We start from the raw sequence: 16,851 nt of genomic DNA, 5'->3' as shown, positions 1-16,851 counted from the left end.
TTGAACAAATGGATTTTATTATAGAAATGAGCTTGTTGCAAGTCATTGTGGGATTGCTTTTCCCACAAAGAACAGTGATCCTCCCCTATAAGACAGCATAATTATGCTGCTTCCTATTTGGAACAGACAATGAGTTGGGGTGCAGCACTATTTGAGATGCAAATGAGCATCATTTTTTAGTCTTTTAACTTAAATTATATGCAAATAAACTCACAATATCCTACTATTTTAAGGAACAAAAAGACGAGAAAAAAAATGAAGGCAGACTTAGAGATTTTGTCACATTGTATTTTGTGTTACATGTGATCAGGTAGCTAAAACACTACCGAACATTACCACTGTAGTAGCACTACACACAGGTTGGCCTCAAAAGTGCTCTGATCTTGTAGGATATGGCAGTAGCTGGTACTGAGTGAAAAGGCACAACTGGCATAATTATTTTTGTTCCCTCCTGGGGTGTGCTCTTCTCTGAGCCAGAGAAATTAAAAACAATAACATGTTCTTTAGAAAGTACATTATATAAAAAGATTGTATGTTGTAAGTCAAAGAGGCTGTAATCAAATCATTCCAGGCCTGCAGAAAGATGAAGTCGGTGTCCAACTGTTCTCCATTCTAGGCCTTCTTCTGCAAGGCCTCAGTGGAGGTGAGCATTGAGGTCGTATTTCTCACAGAACTTGTCTGTCAGCGGGATGCAGGTGAGAAGCTCACACCACTCACACTTGACAGGGTAAACATAGAAGAGTACGACGAAGCTGGAGAAGATGCCCAGGAAAAGAGTAAGTGCCACTAGAATCTGCAAACGTTTGCGGTACATGTCCATTCGGCCGAAGCTGATGTAGGGAAGGAAGGCGAAGGAAAGGAAGAAGCCTGAGACAAAGCCACAGATGTGGGCAAAATTATCTATCCAGGGCAGCAGGCCGAAGGCAAAGAGGAACAGCACGATGCATGAGAGCTTGATGAACGCCCTCCACGGCCGTGCCAAGATCTGCCAGCTCTGGAACAGCTCCACAAACAGACAGGCCAGGATGCCAAATTGAGAACCAGCCGGACCCACCTAGCATTAGAAGAATAGAAGAGCAGTTATTATCATGTTTTAGCCACACAGACCAGTGGTCTGAAACTCAAATAACCTGGGGGATGCTAACTAGGTGGTTAGGCATCTGAGTATGTCTACTTCACTACTATATAGCATGTATAAAACGGTATATTAAATGAGCCGAAAAATGCCAGGGTGAATTTCTACTTCTGCCAAATGTGCATCCGATTGAGAATTTACTATGCCATGTGTTTCAGTGACTTCATACATCATAGATCACATGCCAGTTCCAACATGGTGGATTATATACATACAACATACATTATTAACAGTCAAGAAGCAAGTAAGCCATCAAATGCAGTTCATACTCATTACGCAATTTAAAACGGCAATTGTATCAGCACATGCATTCAATATTCAACTGATCCGAGTTGTTTTCATCTAGGTTACAATGCACATTGACATCTGTTTTCTCCATCTGTGGGACCTATTCTCACTAGTTGCTTATTAGCATGCCTATTATTAACATATTGGCTGCTTATTAATACTTATAAAGCACATATTCAGCATGACCATATTATATAGCCCTAATCCTATCCAATATCTAAACTTGACAACTAATAAGCAGCAAATTATGAGTTTATTGGGGCAAAAGTTGTAGTTAATTTTCTTTTAATAGCGAGTATTAAAAAAAAAAATGTGACCCAATGTTTCTGAAAGCAGTGCTCACCAAAGCTGCATTTATTTGATTAAAAATACAGAAAAAAGCTGAAATATTGTGAAATATTGCTACTATTTAAAATAACTTTTCTATTTTAATATATTTACAATAAATTTTATTCCTGGGATGGTAAAGCTGAATTTTCAGCAGCCATTACTCCAGTCTTCAGTGTCACATGATCCTCCATAAATCATTCTAATATCCTAATTTGGTGACCATCTATTAATATCAAAAGCTCTCCACAATGTTTTGTGGAGAATGTAATGCATTTTTTCATCTTAATGAATAGAAAGTTAGAAAGAACAGCATTTATTTGAATTTTATAAGAAATCTTTTATAACTTTAAACATATAAGTGTATTATAACATAATAAATTTCCTTAATGTAACTTTTGATAAATTTAATGCTTCCTTCCTTCCTGAATAAAAATATTAATATCTTCTATTTTAAGCAGCCGTTTTATAACATGTATATGCTGTTTTAAAATCTTTAGGAAAACTACTTAACAATAAAAAGTCATTGCGAAAAGTAAGAAATAATATGCATTGCTAAAAATCTGTATTAAATGATTTCATTACTGAATGTGAGGAGTTTAAGACCCCTGATCCAGACTCAGTCGTCCTGTACCTCTGCTCTGTACGGTAAGAAGATGGCACTGGCGAGGTTTCCTGTAATCCCACTGAGGATATAGATAATGGAGATTCTCAGCCAGCCTGCTAGCTTCTCTAAATCCCTCAAAATGGTCATCTGGAAGCACACAGACACCAGGCAGTGCAGAATCCTGCAGAGACAGGAAGAGACTTACGCCATCAATCAAACACGGCTTTACCTTTGTCAAGAAAGTGCAGTCAGGATAAGTAATCTGACACTGCATTTTATTTATTGTGAAATTCACAGTAGGCCCCCTGCAACGGATCACGCTTCCTACTCACCCAGCATGCAGGAAGAGAGAGAGCCAGAGCCGATAGAACTGGTCTGGGATCTCTGGGTTCAGGAACGGCAGGAGGCCACACACATCATCCATGCAATGAACCTGAGAGCAGATAATCAGTTTTATCCATAATTACACAAATTACAATTCATAGCTAAAGGTCTGTACACTCGAATTACAGACACTGGTACAGCTGAAGGTCTTTACACCCCCTGCTGGCTATTCATAAACCTGCACTACTGTTCCTCATAACAAATGAACAGAATGTATAGATCTATACTTCTATGTCAACAGGTAAAATGCTCACTGACCTGGGAACACAGTGTGGCCTCCTCATGGAAGTATCCCTTCATGAAGTTACAGTACTCTCTTGATGTAATCTCACACCTGTGCAAATCACAATTCACAAACGGTATAAAGGGTTAGTTCACAAAATTCTCTTAGTGTTTGCTTACCCTCACGTCATTCCAAACCCATAAGCTGTAATCTTGGTAACACCATTTATAGTCTAGGTAACCAAAACTTATAATGAATCCACATGAATCAAGGTTTGATCCAAATCTTTTGAAGAGGTGCAGTCTGGTCATTTTTTTATGATGAACAGATTTAATTTAGGCTTTTATTCAAATATAAACACAATAACAGAGCAACTCACATTGGTAAACAGAAGACTGTGAGTGCGTAACTCATGATTTTAATACCTAAACCATCTGATAGAGCTTGACTGACACTTGGCTTGTTACTAGATAAGACTTTCCATTTTTACATTTATCTAACATTAATGTCATAAGCAAGGGGTCAAGACTTGGCTGGTTAGCATGGCCCGAGAGGCAGTATTAAAATTCAGTTGCATAGCATCATATGCACAGAAGCCATAAACATGCCGCTATGTTTAAAGATAAATCTGGTTTACAGTGGTTTGTGACATATGTCACTAAATCTTATGTCATGTGTCAGTGGATTGTGGCACTTGCCCATGAAAATGGCAGAACATGATGAAGAATGTTGTGGCACATCCAGTAGTGACTGACACGTGACTTTAGAAGTCGGCAGCTATATCGATACAACTGAGACACAATAATAATGGTTGTGTTTTATATTAAATAATACATTTTCAAAAATGTAGTCACAGCAGAAGCCATTTATTTTGGAGAAACTAGACTAATACAAACATATTACAATATGAGGTCACTCTGTAATAATATATACAACAGGACAAAATCAACTCAGTTATTGTTGGCTTAGCGTGTGTTTAAAAGCAATACTATTGAATAAATAATGGTCTGTTATTAAGTGCATTACACATCTATATGCCGGCAGGCAGTGGCATGGAAGGTGCCACAACATACTGCATCTTGTTCCACCATTTTTTACATGCCATAATCCACTGACACAAGACAAGTTTTTGTGACATATGCCACAAGATGTCAAACCACTTCACGTTAATACCGCTCCTGCATGACCCTCATCAGCCCCCGCCAGTAGATGCTGTAACCATCTGGTGTCCAACAACATCTTTCTCATTCAAAACTACTCATGTTTTCAGACAGAATACATTTTCTGCAAGAAACAGAAACTACTTTTCAAAAGTTAGGGGTGAGTAAGTTTTTTTATTATTATTATTAATACTAGGATATGTTACTTTGGTCAAAATGACTGGAAATTCTGGAATACAAGATTTTTTAATTATTCTGCACACAACAAAGGCACTTACAATGTTGCAAATTACAATTTTCATTTCATCATGTCTGTAATGCCTGATAAAGCAGCGTTTGTGCTGTTTTGTGTAGTGTTACTGGGGAAACCGCTATTTTTACCGCTCCAAAAGGGGCATCTAGTGGCAAAGAATGAGTTTTTCGTTTTCATTCAGACCAAAAAAGACCAACAAGTGGGCGGGCAATATGTTAATGTTTCATGTTGACTTCAAAATGAAATGCTTGGGATTCGTTTTAAAAATGACTCGTTTCAATGATTCAGAGTCGACTCTTTCTTTTGAGAAACAATAACTTCATACACAAAGTTATGCACTTTCAGATTTAAAACTTTGCAGGATGTTTTCATTCACGTAGAGCTGTGTTACACATTGTATGAAGGGTAATTTTCAAAAATCTATAATGGGGCACTTTAAGACAATGTTTTTTGTTGTTTTTTAATCTCTTAAAATAATTTTATATCCTTATTTTATATTGTCCCTGTTATCAGTCTTTGTTGTGAATCACTTATTAATACACTGCAATACACTGCTGGTTACACTTTATTTTTAGGTGTCCTTGTTACAGTGTAATTATACATTTAGTACCGAGTAATATTAATTAAATACATGTACTTACCATATGGTTAGGATTAGGGTTTGGCTTAGGGTTACTTGCATGTTATTATGCATAATTCATTGTTATTATAATAGTAAGTGCATGTAACGTGTAACAAGGACACCTTAAAATATAGTGTTACCAAAAATTCTTAAATGAACAAAATGACAAGCTATTTAGTCTTGTTTCCTGAGGAAAAAAAAATTGTTTTACTTAAAACAAGTAAAATTATCTGCCAGTGGGGTATGTAAAATACTCTTAAAAAAAGATTATTTAACTTACCACACTGGCAGATAATTTTACTTATTTAAGAAAAAATAATAATATCTTAATTTTGCTTATCTAGTAAATACATCTTGATTTAAGAATATTTAGATATTTTAACTAGAAACAAGACAAAAATACTAAGTAAGATAAGCCTTTTTACAATGTATCTCACGGCGTAATGGGTGTCAGCCGGTTTCCTCACCTTCCTTTGGTTCCGATGCAGCAGGGTCTGCCAGTGATGACACAATCAATGTGTGGCAGGTTAGTGTGATTCCCTGTGCTGTACCTGGTGCATATCTGAGCGAGGAAAAACAGTATTACACTGAAGCAAACAAATGAAATGTTGTGGTCATGTTGGTCACCGGTCACTGTATCAAACTCACCGGCCACTTAGTGATGTCATCAGGCCACTCGTGAGGAGTAACCGAGGCAGGCTCCAGACAAATCCTAAAAGTATAAATGTGGTAAATAAGATAATTAAATCCAAAGGTTATGTGAATGGGTAAACAAAAATCAAAGAGGGTTATAATTGTACCTGGGGTCTTGATGGCACACAGAGCCATGCTGACGTACATTCCGCTCCAGATGTGGAGCACTTGGGTGCTGAGGCCACTTTACCCATAATGCCAGTGTACTCTGAGAACATTATAGGGACATTTGTGTAAAAATAGGTTGACATTAATGTCGATAAGTGAGGTCACACAGGAACTGACCGAGCACTCCTCCTGAGAGGTTTGCAAGCATCCTGATTGGTCATTGCGGACGCAGCAGGCCGAGTGCCGCTCACTGTTCTTCTTCTCCTGAATGAGCTGGTGCACCTCCTGATCCTGACGCATGCAGGGGGAGAACTTAGCCCCGAGGTGAATCAGCGCCTCCTGCAGGCCAGGAACAAGAACTACAAATTAAAATAAAAAAAACAAACTATATTATACAATAATATTAATTAATACTTTATAAATTCATTTTTATTTATTAATTTTGTGCTTTTGTCATTTTAATTAGTGTTTATTTTTATTTATAAATATTTCTATTTAGCTTTATTTTTCTTTCAGTTTAAATTTTAGTAATTTTAGAAGCTTAAACTTTATATATGATTTTATTTCATATTATTTTAGCTTCATTTCACTTACCGAAAGAATTTATAACAGTTTTAGTGTCAGTTAAGATCATTGTTTATCCAAGACTATTCAAAACTTTTTTCAAAACAATTTTTTATAGCCTAATAATTCATGTTCAAAATATTACACATGCAATTATGGCCTCCAACACGTTTTCCACCAAAAAAAAAATTAAATTTTAAGTTTATAATACTTTCAAATAATCACTTTTGGCATTTCATAACTGTATTCTATAACAACTCCTTTTTTTCGCTTTTAGTGACCATGTACACAATTAAAGTAATGTATATATTTACCGAGCTTGGTCCAACCCAGAAATTTTCTTGCTGCATGAATTTGACGTTTTCATAAACTCCTTTGTTTCGCAAGACCTACAACAGATGACATAACCTGTTACATACCATATTAAACAGAAGTCCAGTGTAACAAAAACACATGGTTTTACTTACAGAATCAACTGTCTCATGTTGTGAAAAGCCCACAGGTGCAATGCCATAGATGGAAACCGCCAATATGGTAATCAGCAAATGGACAAAGGTGATCCAGTAAGTGAAGAAAGGCCTGTGGGATAAAAAACACCAATTCCTCACCCTGTACAGACACCTATAATTCAGTATACTGTATATCACGCATTTTAAAAAGGCTCCCACCCACAATACTGTTGTTAATACCTGTGGTCATTCATGTCTTCTATCTGTTTCTTGACATAGCTGTCAATGCGTTTGCGGTAGGTGCGGTTGGTCAGTCGGCCCACCATGCCAAGTCCATAAGGACGCTTCTCCGTGGCAAAGAGTTTCTTAACAGGCACAGTAATGCGCTGTCCACGCCGTTGACCACTCACACTCACCACTTCCTGCCGTAATCGCACTTTAGGTTGAATCAGAGCGCCATCCTTTGCCTTACGCCATCCCCTCTCAAGAGGCCTGAAGAGAGATGGGGAGTCCACTTAAAAGCATTCAGAATAATATTAAAGGCTCAAACATGTTTGTCATGTGTGCATGTGACTCACAGCATAAGATGGCTCCGTTCTAGTTCTGTCCTCTCTAGGGCACTGCCTGTCAGGTCTCTCTCGTCTCCAGCTCTACTGGCATCAGTTTCTTTAATGGCAGCTTCAGAAGGAGACTCAAACACCTCGTCTGCGTATGTGGACAGCTCTTCATGTGCAAGCCCATCCTAAAATGACAGAATGGTTACATACAATGGATTCATTGAAGTGTACAACAAAAATAATAACTGTCTAATTTCTTAGCTTAAGTGTGTCATGTTTTCAAATGTTAAAATAGTTTCCCAGCCATTTTCCCTAACCAAGCCAGTGTTGTTATTGTAAAAAATATAATAATAATACAAAAATAATAATTAAAAATAGTTTTCAGAAATTTAAATAAAGCTAACGAAATCATTAAAAATAACAAGAAATAACAAAAATTAGAAATGTTGCTTTGGCAACTAACTAATTAAGGCAACAACAAGGTATATATATACATATACACACATACATAAACACTACTGTCGTATATATAAATGAACACTAATACTAATAACATTAAAATAACACTGATCCCACTTAAAGTTAGATATTATGATGCTCTTCATTTTGATGATGCTAGTGGTGCATTTTCAGCTTGACAACAATTTAAATTATGACTCATTAGATCACTTGCAATAAACTTAAACTTAAATTTCAACTCCTAGGTGGCAGCACTGAGATGGTCTGGGTCGTAGACTTCAGGTTTTGTATTTATTTTCACCTTGGCAAAGAAGGAGGTGTCCAGTTCATCTGGGAAATCCACAGTGTCCTCATCCAGAAAACTAGCTGTGGCGAAACTCCGCCGTTGCACTCGCCGAGCGGCACCTTCCCGCAGAGAGCGTCCCTAAAACCACCGTAATCTTTACAATCATCCTCATTAACAGCATCATGCTTTCTACTATGCTCAGTGTTCATATAATGAATAGAAATAAACATAACAACTGTGAAATTATAGATCTCATGTTATTCATCACAAACTATGGGTAAGATCCTAATGTCCTTTCCGATGCAGCTGTGCTTCTTCTGTGGCCAAGGAGGGGATTACCTCAACCCGCTCCAGAATATTCTATCAGACTAACAGCTGAACATTCCAGTGGAATTATCATAGCCATCTGTTAGCATTGTTCCCGGCCTATAGCCTGGTCATCTGGGCTCAGGCACTAAATGGAACTGGGCCAAATCCAGAGCCAACAAGTCAAGCCAGAGATAAACTTTTACATAAGAGATTATACGGGGGAGGGTAATATTTATTGCAATCTTTACAAGGACGTCAAAGTGAGCCTCTGAAGTAATCTATGATAATCACCACCGCTGGGTTTATTGGATGTCCGATGCCTTGTTCCAATGGCATTCACGTCACTTTGACATTAGGGGCTTGAGCTCAAAGGAGATTTCCGAATTTTAAGGAATGATTATTGACTCAAATCAAAAGGTGATTTTTTATTTATTTATTTATTTTCAGCAAATGTCAGAAATTAAGTCTGTCGCTTTATCCTGTTGTTTGTTCCTATCTGGGAACTTGTTGTGTTCATGTCTGGGGGATGATAATAAAACTAAAGCATGATTTCCCTGGAAATCCCGGAAATGAAATCAGTTTTTGGAGCTATTCGGTTCTATGCAACTAAAGTAGACCATCTACAATGGAAGAAGTCAGTAGTCCTCAACCTTTTTGAATTGAAGGCTACCCAAATTGGGCAAGATATTTCCTCAGGGATTTTTGCTTGAATTATGACAATTTTCAAACATTTTTATTAACATAAAACATAATAATAAAGATTCTGATTCAAGGAACAGTTCTTCCCAAAATTTAAATTCTGTCATTAATTACTCACCCTCATGTCATTTCAAACTTGTAAGACCTTTGTTCATCATCGGAACACAATTTAAGATATTTTATATGCGCCGTGGTACTCTCATGAACGCTCATCGAAGAGAAGAAATTGTTGAATGACGTCATTATTATTATTTTCTTTGTGCAAAAAAGTATTTTCATAGCTTCATAAAATTAAGATTGAACCACTGATGTCACTTGGACCATTTTAACAATGTCCTCACTACCTTTCTGGGACTTGAATGTGTCAGTTGTGTTGTGGTCTATGCAGGGTCAGAAAGCTCTCAGATTTAATCAAAAATACCTTAATTTGTGTTCCGAAGATGAACGAAGGTCTTGTGGGTTTGGAACGACACGAGGGTGAGTAATTAATGACAGAATTTCATTTTTGGTGAACTATCCCTTTCAGTATGTTGTTCAATAAAAAAAAAGGCCTGAGTTTACTAAGGCCCTTCAGTGGGCCCTCGCCCCCTTGTTGAGAACCACTGTTATAAATCATACACAATGCAGATACAACATGCAACATTGTTGTCTATCTATGGGCTCTTACCTTCACCAGAGCAGCAGCCGCTCTGAAGCCCATTTTGGCGACAGACTCACGCTTTCGTCTATGGGGGGGTCGGTTGAAGCCAGAGCGGGAGCTGGTGAAGGAGCACAGGGAAGCGGCGCAGGGGTTGATGGGGGTCTGAGGTATACTAATACCGTCCACCTCCTCTATGTTACGGAACGCTCGACCCCGAGCCAGCGGGTCTACGATCTGCAGACGCCAAAAACAAAAAGCCTAAACAGTGAGTCACAATCACCCCATCTGTATTATAATAAACCGTCAAAACCAGCATAGTAAATTCTAATGGGAAATGTTAATGAAAGTCCAATGTTTTATAGAAACTAAGTGGTTTCAAATAGAACAGTTTAAGCTATTTTGGATTGTACCTTTATAAAGGGATCAGTATGTGTCCAGCTTACCCTCTGCATGCCATGCTGTGTGGGGGGGACGTATAGAGGAGGAGGGGTCTCAGTACTGGTCATGGAGAGATTGTCTTGACTGGGCAGGTCCATTTCGCGTATCACCTGAGGCTTCAGTTTGCCGTAGCGCTGGGTACAGTGACGAAGGCTCTTCCGCTGCCACTTCTGAGTGGCATCCACATCATTGCTGACCCCAAACCAGTCTGCTGTGCCCCTGCAGTCACATTTATTGTTAATTATAGTAATAGTAAAAACTACAGTTTGACTACACGATGTGTACAAAGTGAGAGAATGGAAAACACGATCAAATCCACTGTGTAACCTGAGTAAAGAGTCAAAACAAGTCTGAGGTTCTGAATAAACGAACCTCCTGAGACCTCCAAAACAACATGGTCAGCTGCAATCTCGTGAATTAACTCTTTTCTAAGGAGAGGTTTATGAGTGTCTAACATTAATGGATAAAACTAATTTTTAATATTATAAATTCATAATATGATTTTTTTTCTGTATTCTGTATTTTTGTTTCGTTTTAAAGTACAAATAAATTCACTTGTGATACAAAACTGTAAAATAAATAAATAAATAAGATTTTGTTTTCAGATTTTGAGTTAAGATTTGGTAATCAAAATCTTTGTTTTCATCAAAGAATTTTTTTATTTTTTTTTTCACTAAACTGATTTATGCTTAAGACAAACTATTTACCAATAGCTCAAGGATTTCCCAAATGGGGAAAAATAAAATTGATGAAATGCTTATAATTACATTGAATGTAAAATTTTAATAAATAAATAAATAAATGTGCCACAGTTAATCAAAATAAAACTGAAATCATGATATAGCTTAGTGCTATTATCAAATCAATGGCAGCAATTTCATTAAATATGGGTCCATAATTATCAAGCAATTATTCAGTACAATTTTAAATTACAACAATAATACACAAAAAAAATAAAAATAAAATTTTATAAATTACAAAAGTATAATAATAATAATAATAATAATAATAATAATAATAATAATAATAAATTGTATCTTTTCTAATAATAATAATAATAAATATAAAAAAATTGTATCTTTTCACTTGCAGGTCACATGAGCATTAACCAACTTCAAAAAATACAACCATATGATTATATCGTTAAATTATTTGAAATATTAACTCCCTAAGACTTTAAGGGGTTCAGCTGACAAAAATATTTGAAAACCTCTGGGTTTAGATATACATTTGATTCAAGATATAATAATCTCTTAATATCGTATGCACTATCACTTCTCAAATAAACCTTTCTTATTTTAAGGATGCTTAGATGTTACTTTACTGGTAAACAAACCAAAAATAGATTAGTGTGTACCCACTAACACACAATCCTGGACAGAGTCTTCAAGTGTTTAAAGTGTGTGTAAATGCTGGTACTACAGTGAGGACATCAGCAGTGTTTAGAGTAAAGGACACATAGTAATAACAGAGTCGGCTGTGCATCATTACAAGGGACGCCAGCTGAGGGAAGACCTTTTAAGGCAGCAGAGGGGAAATCTACTATGTACCGAAAGAAAAAAAAACAAGATTCATTGACTTTAGAAGTAAAAAGAAATAAGTAATTTCATATGATAATGATTTGTTTTTGTTAAACAAATAAAGGTACAATTATCAAAACTAAACCTGACAATGATCAAATATACTACATACAACAACTGACCAATCAAAATCAAGTATTCCATAGCAGTGTGTAACCGAAAAACAAAAACAAAACAAATACTTTACCAATCAATAAACCAGACACATTGAGATGATCTATAAACCAAACAAGACCATAAACCACACCAATTTACAACCCTACTAAAAAGTACAAACACTTTCCAAATCATGTTTACGCATTCACAACCCAAATTAAACTAATAAATTAAATTAAATTAAATTAAATTTTTTTTTTTAAAAGCTGTGATTGTTTAAAAAAAAAAAAAGTCTCAGATGTATCTAAAAGCACAAATATTTGCTAAAAAAAAATCACTAAAAAATCCACATCACTCATAATGATACTGTGAATCATTAAAACTATCCAGTGACCTACCTGTCTAACTCATCCCAGGAGGCAAGGAAGGTCATGTCTGAGGTAGAGGGGAAGCAGAAGCCTTCACACCGAGTGAAATATTGGCTTGCCCTTCCTTCTACCCCATATTTCACATGATGTCAGAGAGGCAAACAAGACATTTCCTTGATGTCAGAGTTCAGGCAGAAAACCTGCTACACTCCAAGTCTGAAGGATCAGTACTTGCTTAAATGCTTAATGTGTCTGAAACCATACAGCAGTGATTCATATCCCAACAGCAACTCCACTTTACTCTTGCCGCCTACTCAAATAGTGTTTGAGGAGTGTGTGTAAACACCCAGTAAAATACCAGCTCATCTGACTAAAAAAGAGAGACAGAAGACAGAGAGAAAGAGATCGGGGGAGTATGGAACTTGCCGAAACATGAGATAAGTGTGAGAACTGGGACTAATAGTCTGAGTTTGCACAATTCAATTATGAGCACACACACTTGCTCACACATTCAATCACACGCACCTCAAACAACAATACAGTCTCCTCTATAACAGTCCATTGCAAATTACTGTGTCTTTCAAAATCTCTGACCCACTGTGTAAGATAAAAATGTGTAAGATAAAATGAAGCATAATATAATAAAGATCCAAATCCACAGTATTTACACCGTTTTTTTTTTTAAGTGGAAATATTTTAGATAACAGCATATCTTTTTCTCCCCACAATTACTATTAGATGTATACAACTTTAAAATAAATTATTTATTTCATGTCTTGTAGAAACTAGTGCCGATCATTCAATGCAATTAAAATAAACATTATTAATATACTTTTTCTAAAGCTGAATAAACCATAATGTAGACAAGACACATTTACAGCCCCAAGACTCCGGAAACCCTCACTGCTACACTGTGAATCGATACTAGTGACATCGAAGTTTACATTAATAATGCATGAGTCAAAACCAGCGGCAGGGTTGAAAATAGCTGAAAGAGGCCCACATAGCAGTTTTTTCAGCATTGTGACTAATAACACTTTCTGTCATGACATGTTCTTCTCCCACAGCTCAGATATTCCTTTGATGGCAGACACATGGTGGACTCAAAAGCCAATATGCTATCAGTGTATTATCTTAAAACACAGCCAAACCCATAGACACAGGTGTGAAGGCTTTGATGTGCTCCTGTTTTTGTGCAGAGGAAGAAAGGAGCTTTTGTGTCTGTGTGTGCTCTGACAGATTTATGGCTGACCAGGTACTATGTTATTTTAAATAATTCATTTTAAACTAAGCGTGGGCGAACCAGATTAAAAAGTCTTTGAATATTTCCATATATTGTTGAAAACCACAATTTATGCATTTTTTTAATAAAAGAGTTTTTAAGACAACAAATGCCTGATCCAAACTTGATTATTACTTTAAACTATGTGGGAAAAATGTAAAAACATTCTCTCTGTTTAATCTGACTACATACTCTAAATTGGTTCCAAGGTACCTGAGGACGATTTGAGGCAGCGACTGACGTCTGGGGGATTCCAGACGTGAGAAACACTGGCCTTTAACCAGGACGGTGCTCATCTGCTCAAAGCGTACCCTCTTCCCCGTGGGACTGGAGAGGATGAAGTGAGGAGGATCAGGAAAGGCAGATGAGAAAACAAGGGAAAAAGAGAAAAGATAGAAAAGCAGCCAGTTTAGTTACAGAATAAAAACAGAGCTGGAAAAAAGAGAAGCTGACAGGATCATATTAATTGCAGAAGAAAAAAAAAAGAAAAAAAACAGGTCAAAAAAAAGAAAAGTACATATATCATAATGGTTTTGTAAAATATGAGCACAAGAACAGATGCTGAAAAAGAAATGTGCACATGCAGTCAAAACGAACATAAATACATTAGCGTGATTTACTGCTGTCTCTTCACAGTGGAGGACTTCAAGCCATACCAGGAAGATAAAACATCCAAAGCCATTAAGATAAACAGTGCTTGTTACTGGCCGGGAGTCTAGAGAGCAGTCAGCGATTTAAAAAGAATAAGCACGGAAGACAGATACAAAACACATTCTTGACTTTATTTTTTATTTAGCACCTATACCGTCATTAATAATGCATTAGCCTTTTAGCTGAGTCACAGCATAAAAGTATGACATTGTATCAGATAGGCTACTGAAAAGCCACTGCTGGAAAATCCAGCTTCAGTGTTTGGTAGCTGGTTTTTAACTGGTCTCTAATAGTAATTAACCATTAGTCATACCAGATTCAGGAGGTCAAACTTGATTTTGCAACATTGTGACTGGCTGACCAGCTATAAACACAAGTGCAAGATGGACTTTCAAAGGAGGCCAAAAAGCTAATGATTTATTAAAGAGAGCATATGTACTAAATAAAGAATAAATTTCAGTATAAGTTGTGTATCTGTTTCACAAACATCCTCGTGGAATAGAAATGGGTCAACGGTGACCAGAAATCTCTTCAAATAGCAAAGCAGCCGGGCATCAAAACAAGGCTTTTACAAACAAGGTCTGATTTTTAACCAAATTAAACATGACACTGAAATAAAGAAGCCTGTGAACAGCATGCTATCAGTTTTGCTACTGCGTGACCTAGCATGAGGTTTGCATGAGTGTATCTGTTTGTTTGCCAATGAGACAAGATAAATTACTTTTCAGATAACTATTTACATCCCCGCAGGCAAATTAGCTGGTCACCATGACAGACCCTGAAATGACCCAACATAACACAGCATTACACAAAACACAACTATGCAAAACAGTACATATACACAACAAAGGAATATAAGTGCACTTAATAAACAAAGGTAAAATACTTTTCCTACTGCCAAGACACTGAACTTTAAGTAAGCCAGTAAAATGTAAATGCTATGCCTTTGCGAAACATCGGCTCAACTGATGTAGAAGTTTTTGAAAACAAATATTTCCCCATGTAAACTACTAAAAAATGCAAATTTGTGAAAACGTGTTCAGTCTATAGGTTTGTGTGCAGGCACATAGTGTTTCTTCACAAAGTGACATCGACAACTACTGGCTTGGCATACATGATACAGCATTTTTTTAAGCTCTTGTGGATCCGTGTAAACAGGATTGTTTTAACCACATTGCTGTCTGTATGTAAAACTTTTCAAAAACACAAAGGAAAAACGTTGCCATTTTTAGTACATCGTTGTAATTCAAACACACTAATTAAATCACAAACATAAAAATAAAAAAACTAACCTTAAAAACACTACTGTTCAAAAGATTTTTGCTAGTAATATAAAAAATACTGTAACACTTCAGTAACACAGACCAATTCTCACTATTAACTAGCTGCTTATTAGCGTGCCTATTATTAAAGGGATACTCCACCCCAAAATGAAATTTTTGTCATTAATCACTATAAAAGTTCAGTTCGTCTTCGGAACACTTTGTTCATCTTCAGAACACAATTTAAGATATTTTCGATGAAAACCGGGAGGCCTGAGACTGTCCCATAGACTGCCAAGTAAATAACAGTGTCAAGGTACATGAAAGGTATGAAAGTCGTCGTCAGAATACTCCATCTGCCATCAAATGTGCAATCTGGGTTATATGAAGTGACGGGAACACTTTTTGTTAGCGAAGAAAACAAAAATAATGAGTTTATACAACAATTCCTTTGTCAACAGTCTCCTCTGTGTCTTTCCATATCACCGTATGCTGTGTATGCTCTTCTGTATCATCCACGCCACAAGGATGTGCTGTTTCTACATCTATTTACAAAAAATCCAAAACCAAATTTATTTAATCAAATACAGTTATATAGTAAAATAATATAAATATAAATTATCAATATAAATATACCATGAGTTATATAGTGAGATATTATTAATATAAGTTTTCTATTTTAATATATCATATGCTGATTTGGTGCCCAAGAAACCGTTCTTATTATTATCAATGTTGAAAAAATTTGTCCTACTTAATATTTTTGTGGAAACAATTATTTCCACAATTCTTTGGATGTTTTGGATGTGCAGTCTTACCTTTTGATGGTCTGTGAGATGGAGGGTTTGTGCAGCACCGAGGGTCTGCGGCAGGCGTTGGGATCGACCGGCGGGCATCTGAGCTGGATGTTTTCAGTCGGTACGCTGGCACTCCGCAGGTACAAGCTGTTACGCATGACGGGCTGTGGTGAATAGTGAAATATTTTAATGATTTTATTTATTTCATGGAAACACAAGTAAATCAAACTATCTTGAGGAAATGTGTAACATCAAATATCCACCTGGAGAAAGTTATTATGTTCCTCCACAGGGTTCGGGGCAATGGGGATGTCCAGTCTGAGCCAGGGCGGTTTCTTTCTCCGCAGGCTGCTGTTCCTGCTCTCGTCCTCAGCTTCGGCCATGTCTGCCATCTCTCCCCTTACCAGCCAGCTGTAAGATCAGACAGGGTCAAACAAACAGCTAAAAAACACATAAACACACAGATATGGGTGAACAATGCACACACTCAGCAGCGCTGCCTTACATAAGACACATGCCATGATAATCCGCATTTTCATCTGGTTGTTGTGACATGATGGTGCACTGCTGAGACTGCAGTGTGCTGTCCTCCATTCATACTGCACACAACAGTG

The 16,851-nt window shown here is 36.7% G+C and overlaps 1 protein-coding gene across 4 annotated transcripts in view; it reads right to left on the bottom strand.

The window, feature by feature from the left end:
* Window positions 1-272: 272 nt before the first annotated feature.
* The window catches only part of LOC109099559 (inactive rhomboid protein 1-like), a 31,325-nt gene continuing 14,746 nt past the window's right edge, over window positions 273-16,851 (bottom strand). For 2 of the 4 annotated variants that reach the window (XM_042735335.1, XM_042735336.1), the window contains exons 2-19: window positions 16,501-16,648; window positions 16,259-16,401; window positions 13,741-13,854; window positions 10,207-10,420; window positions 9,791-9,997; window positions 8,131-8,253; window positions 7,392-7,555; window positions 7,054-7,305; window positions 6,832-6,943; window positions 6,679-6,753; window positions 5,978-6,139; window positions 5,800-5,900; window positions 5,648-5,711; window positions 5,467-5,561; window positions 3,000-3,075; window positions 2,690-2,790; window positions 2,385-2,538; window positions 273-1,054 (exon numbers count right to left, since the gene is read on the bottom strand). In XM_042735335.1, the coding sequence (XP_042591269.1) occupies window positions 635-1,054; window positions 2,385-2,538; window positions 2,690-2,790; window positions 3,000-3,075; window positions 5,467-5,561; window positions 5,648-5,711; window positions 5,800-5,900; window positions 5,978-6,139; window positions 6,679-6,753; window positions 6,832-6,943; window positions 7,054-7,305; window positions 7,392-7,555; window positions 8,131-8,253; window positions 9,791-9,997; window positions 10,207-10,420; window positions 13,741-13,854; window positions 16,259-16,401; window positions 16,501-16,629 (2,706 nt within the window). In that variant the 5' untranslated portion in view covers window positions 16,630-16,648 and the 3' untranslated portion in view covers window positions 273-634. Of the gene's footprint in view, window positions 1,055-2,384; window positions 2,539-2,689; window positions 2,791-2,999; window positions 3,076-5,466; window positions 5,562-5,647; window positions 5,712-5,799; window positions 5,901-5,977; window positions 6,140-6,678; window positions 6,754-6,831; window positions 6,944-7,053; window positions 7,306-7,391; window positions 7,556-8,130; window positions 8,254-9,790; window positions 9,998-10,206; window positions 10,421-12,275; window positions 12,943-13,740; window positions 13,855-16,258; window positions 16,402-16,500; window positions 16,649-16,851 lie in introns of those variants that run through there. The other 2 variants (XM_019113069.2, XM_042735337.1) reach the window with 2 other exon arrangements.

Source organism: Cyprinus carpio, chromosome B12 (genome assembly GCF_018340385.1).
Source record: "Cyprinus carpio isolate SPL01 chromosome B12, ASM1834038v1, whole genome shotgun sequence".
In the NCBI taxonomy this organism is placed as follows: Eukaryota; Metazoa; Chordata; class Actinopteri; order Cypriniformes; family Cyprinidae; genus Cyprinus; species Cyprinus carpio.
The sequence above is the reverse complement of the archived record's forward strand: the minus strand, read 5'-3'. Positions and strand labels throughout refer to the sequence as shown.